General features: G+C 36.2%; 1 protein-coding gene across 2 annotated transcripts in view; it reads right to left on the reverse strand.

Annotated features, from left to right (window-relative positions):
* cpx (synaptic transmission protein complexin) overlaps positions 1 to 4,708 on the reverse strand; it is a 346,937-nt gene extending 342,229 nt beyond the window's left edge. Inside the window, exon 1 of one of the 2 annotated variants that reach the window (XM_081734725.1) lies at positions 4,491 to 4,708. Coding sequence is in view for 1 of the 2 variants with exons in the window: in XM_081734726.1 (XP_081590852.1) it covers positions 4,491 to 4,503 (13 nt within the window). In the remaining variant the exon portion in view is untranslated. The remainder of the gene's footprint in view (positions 1 to 4,490) is intronic. The other variant, XM_081734726.1, reaches the window with a different exon arrangement.
* Positions 4,709 to 6,000: the final 1,292 nt, after the last annotated feature.

The raw sequence follows: 6,000 nt of genomic DNA on the forward strand, positions 1-6,000 counted from the left end.
AATCGGATTAAGAGGAACAAACTTTGGTCTAGAAACACTGATATGGTTACAATGGAAAATGATAAATTGACGATGTATCGATAAGTCGAAGGAAATCTTTCAGTTTAACGTCTCAAAATTATGCTCTTTAGGCTAAGAGAAATGGATCATTTAAGACAAATGAATGATGACGGAAGATTTTTTGGAATGATAATGTGAGAGGAAACGAGTGTATCCCAAGAAAACCCACGGACACGATGATGTTCACCACAAAATTACATGGCCGAGGATCGAATCAGGGATCCGACGCACTAGAGATAATCGATTTTGCAATCGTAACTCCCATAATCGATTTCCCACTGAGCCACCGTAACTCCCATATAAGTTGAAGAGGGGCCACTATATCTGTCATAATTCTTTGTAGTGCATGAGAGTGTATTGGATCAAGTACTATTCCAACAGTCGCATTAAAATGACTGAATTCAGTAGGAGTGTCTCCTTCAAAATGATTGATTATTATTGGACTAGAATAGCGAGACTACAATAATGTATTGCGTAGATGGAATCCAAACGACCTACTTAAGTTTTTGTCCGAGGCAAGTAGCCCTGCTGAGAACCACAAGTACAAAACTCACACCCGTTAGCTACAGAACCAAAAAAAGGCTTTCATCAAAGTTAGTGCATTTGTTGGATATGACAAAATATAATTTCTTATGGCAAGAAAGTTCTCAAATTTTAAGAATATGACAAATGATATGACATAAGTATAATTAGAAAGTTATACAGATTTCATATTGTTCCATTAATGGACATTTCCCATTATGTTTCAGTACCAAGTATATAATAATTCGAAACTTGCAATTCGATGAAAAATTTGCCACACGTGCACCTTTACTGAAGACTGAACCAAGAACCAGTCACGCAGAAAGCTAATGTTTAACCAAGCACCTACTCTGAAGTCAGTTATAATAAACAATATGCACCTATCAGAAATTATTATTATTATTACTATTATTATTATTATTATTATTATTATTATTATTATTATTATTATTATTATTATTATTATTATTATTATTGATCTACTGGCGTCTATCGTCTCTTCTTAACAAGGGATTTATAATAAGAGGAAGCCATATTTACCATATTTTAAAAGTGGAGCTGACTCTCAATTCAACCCGTTTACATAAGTATCGACATAACATCGACATAAGTGAACCGACTTTGATAACTATTTTTTTTGAAAGACTATCTATTCTCAGAGGTCTCATACAAATTTCTTTATGGTGTAACGATGATCTTTAGAAATAGGCTATGAACGTTTACTGAACACTTTAACAGATGCTGGGTTAAGGCGAAATAACGTGCGTATAGGCAACCATATATTCTTTAAAGCAATTACGGTTGCATATCCGCACAGTTTTGGTACACTTTCACACCATTATAGACTCTCTGTTGTTTGTAACATTTTAATCAAATGGGTTACGCGTTTGAAGTTGGGTTAAAATTTCTTTTCTTTAGAAAAGGATTTTATAATTATTCTGGTAAGTATTCGTGCCAAATACTCCTTTGGGATTCAGCCTTAGGGCCACAACAGTAGAAATCACGTCCGTAACTATTTGGCTACTGATTACTTTTACAGCATCAATTCCTTTTGTGGTCAACAATAGTGCAAATAATAAAGTGAGGAGTTTAACACATGAATACAGAGTCACGAGTTTGAATCCTGATGCAGGTATTGGTATTAAATCTCAGAAGAATCAAATATTTTTTTAAAAACTGAAAGATTTCTGGGACATTAAAAACTGAAATATTTCATTTTGTTTCATTTTCTAAGAGACTCGTGTTATAAATCGAAATATTATATACAGATGTATTTTATTTTGTTTGTCCGTTTTGGTACCGAGCCTACGCGAGACATGGATCTACAGTTTTAGGTGGAAGCGAGTCAATATATGCGTTCTATGCACTGCCATCGTAAATCGAGCACAATTTCGTGCACCAAAGGCGCACAAGTTAGCCATTAGGTCGGCAAAGATGGTTAAATATATTTTATTACAATACTTTTATAGATATATGTATATGTATCCAAATGAATCGATAGCTTAGGATGAAATCTGACATGTAGGATTATTTAATTTTGTTCTATTATATGTGGTCAGCGCATAGATTTCCATTACAGTTCTTCTCGTTCCCAAAGAACAGAATTTGCCAAATACTTCATTAAAGCTCTGAGATGATACCAGAAATTGAACCCAATACCACGCCTATTTCAAAGAGATGCGTTAACAATTCGAATATATGATGTACTTGTATTTTTATGTAAATAAGCAGAATTTAAAATATCAACATTTGTAACTTATATTTTAAGTGTTTTTCCATTTCTTTTTATAATTTTTATAAGTATGAATTCATAACAACGTAAAACAGTGGCGGATCATGCGCAGAACCGGAGGGTATAAGCTTCCTAGATTTTTCAGAGATAAAAATAATTTAAACTATTTTTGAAAGTTTATACAAAACTCAGACTGGGTTCTGGCTGCTCCCCCCAGGTTTTACTTTCTAGATCCTCCATTTCTAGACCATTATAATCGTGGAAAGTAGACCAATTCATACATTTACAAAATGACCTTAGATAAACTAATAGATATATTAATATAGTGTAGAAATTCCCTTGATTAATCGATTGTCTGATTTCTATTTACCTGCTTTTGATTGGTTGGTTGCTTAATGGGTTAGAGTTTAATTTCCCCTCTTCAACACCAATGCTGTACGAGGTGCGAACCTACAGTTTAAAGTAAAATTCCAATTATCCTAATGAGAGCTCCCTTGTAGCTAAGCGGTTAGCGTACGGGATGGCAAACCCGGGTTTAATTTCGATTCCCGGTGGGAATCCATGTGGTTCGGATCCCACGTTAAGCTGTAGGTACACGTCTCAATAGTTTCACTCCTGATAGAGGCGCTAAAATCAAATCAGCAGTAACCGTTATCCTAATGTATTCAAATTTCAAAGGCTTTCGCACCGAGAATCGCACCAAGAACCCCGTGCATCAAAAGGTGCATGAATTATCCACCAGACCAGCCGGTAGCGCATTTCCGTCCTTTTGCTGTATAGAACGAGACCTCCAGCCTAAAGTTGATTCTGAACCATTGCAATCCGTTCCATGCTTTCCCACCGAGAATCGAATTCGGAACCTCTACTACCAAAGACAAGTGCACTATGAGACTGTGCGGAAATTAATGCGCTCGATAGTTGTGACGTCACAAATTGAGCCCAAGACTTTCTGGTCTATACGAAAGCTCCTACAAACAACTTAAACAATAGATTTTTGTCGCTATTAAATGAATAGTCGATAAATATTCATTATTATATTCAAATAATTTTGAAGGAACACCCTAACCGTCTTTATAACAAATTGTGTTCAGGAAGATAGTAGGCCCGTAGCAGGCAGTAGAAGTTAGGGGGCCCGATCCAACCATATTATAGTTCATTTGCAAGAATACCGTGAGAATTTCAGGGGGCCAGTAAAACTTTAGAAGGGCCCGGCCATATGCCCCCCCCCCATGGATACGAGCCTGGAAGATAGTATCAAACTTAATTTACGATTAAAAAGGAGATTTTCGTTCTTAGAATTACAATCAAATCGAAACAACTTACTATGAATTATAACAATAGTTATTATTATAACTGCCTTAGAAAGTGAAACAATATCAACTCTTTTTTTTTAAATACATAGATTTTGTCATTAACTATAATACGACCTTACCAGGTATGTCAAATTTAGTACAAAGAAACTTTTACTTTTTACAGTTTTCCTATAGTTCTTAGATAAATAGAGGCAATATATCTCAGTACTTTATTTCCAAAAGTTATTTAAGGTAATAAGTTCTGACATGTTCGTTAAACCAATGAATAGATTGACAACACAATGAAAGAAAAAAATATGTTCTTCTCCACATTAAGAATTGGGGAAAAGTTAGTTTGCGTATTTTGCAAAAAAAGGAAAAAAAGTCAAGTAACAAGACGTCACCGCAGCGATTAAGTGCTAGAGAAAACAGTGTTACGTCAAGATTTCTTGACTGCACGAAGCTTGGCGGGGAGTGGCTCATAGAATTAAGTAGAGCGGGGAGAGAGACGGGGAAGGGAACCATACACGCAGCCGGCAATCCACCGTTACTATGTCGCATTGCTGCATGACGCGATCTGGTGTCCAGTTTTCTTCACAAAGGAGATACTTAGAAAAAAAGTCTCTTCAAGACAGATTTTTTTTATCATAGTACAGAGAGCATGCATTTATAATGGTTTATAAGAAAATATGTATTGATAAAATAGTGCGGTAAATTCACAAATTGAGGAGGAAGTATTTGATAGTGGATCAAGAGAGAGAGGGACATATGTATGTATATATATATATATGCATGTTGACGCTGAGTAAAGCCATGCACAGCACACATGGAAAGAGAAACAATGTTAAGAAAGGAACTGGCAAGCGAAAAAGAGGGTACACTACCTAATATGTCCATGACAGGTCACACACACAACTCGAACCAACACCCCCTAGCGTCGGCCGATCAAAAATTGTTCGTTCGTACCGCTTCCCTTATTTCACAAACGTCACAATTGCTTCAATGCGAACTGTGGACACTCCGCCTGTCCCGCCGAGTACCAGCGCCATCTTCTGTGAAACTCATCGATTGCTTGCGCCGCGCTTCTCTCCCTACCCTTTCTCTACTGAAAATTTCGTTCACTGCTGCTGGTTATTTTTCGGGTTTTTGTTCTTTTTGTATATCCCCGCCCGTGTTAACATAGAGTTTCCGACTTTAAACGAAGCTTGACGAAAGTTACCGACGTTCTGGCGCCAATTTCTGTTCGTTGGCTTTTGTGTGGAGTCGCGCGGTTTGGCGCCTAATGGACGAGTACAGCATATACCTTATAAACTACGGCCAACGGTAACCAACAATACTATGTCACTGTCAAAAGGGGGAAAAAGGAGAAAAACTAGATTATAGTATAACCTTAGCGATAAAACTCGTTTTTCCTAACAAAAAAATACGGTAAAATATGGAAAACTTTTAGTGTATATCTCCTTGTAAATAACGGTAACAGAAAATATATGAAATTGAAGTACTAAAATTTAAAGCTCACTAATGCTGGATGTATTTTGATTAAAGTATAGCACTTGTATCATTATGAACGACTGAAATTTAAGTGATAGTATTAAAAATATGTGGCATAATCATGGGTTTCCAAACGCGCAAATTTACGGGACAATATTCTATACAGTGGCGGCTTGTGAAGGAGGTCACAACGGTAAAAAGAAAAGAAGATTTGTTCCTTGGAATGAAGAGAGGAAACCTGACTTAATGAAGTCGATTTGTATTCAATTATTAGTACATTACGTATTCTTTTCCTAAACTTTATAACTTTAACTTTTACTGATGTCACTTCCCTCACGTGCGCTGCAGTGATTCTAAAGTCTCATTTACTTAACTAAATATTTGAGTTGATTTTGAGTTTAACGTCCCGTTCAGCAGCGAGGCTATCTGAGACGTGAACCTACTGATTAACGTGGAATCCGAACCACATGAGCTCCCGCCAGGAATTGAACCCAGGAACTAAATATTTGTCTATACAAGTGAATACCTCTTGTATGCTCTTGGGGTCTCGGTGGCTCAGTGGTAGAACGTTCACCTCTGGTGCATGGGGTCCTTGGTTCGATCCCACCCAGTGAACTTTGTGGTGGACAAACGCCGTATGCGTAGGTTTCCTCGGGGTTCTCCAGTTTCCTCTCACTTTCTTCATTCCATTGTTTCATTCATTTCTCATCATCACTGTCTCTTTAGTCTAGCCGCCATAATCGGGGGACATAAAACTTAAAGATTTCATTTCGTTTCATTTTCTTTGTATACTCTGTAAATAATAATAATAATAATAATAATAATAATAATAATAATAATAATAATAATAATAATAATAATAATAATAATAATAATAATAATTCAAACTATGCTTTAATAGGG

Source organism: Thermobia domestica, chromosome 12 (genome assembly GCF_964235325.1).
Source record: "Thermobia domestica chromosome 12, izTheDome1.hap1.1, whole genome shotgun sequence".
In the NCBI taxonomy this organism is placed as follows: domain Eukaryota; kingdom Metazoa; phylum Arthropoda; class Insecta; order Zygentoma; family Lepismatidae; genus Thermobia; species Thermobia domestica.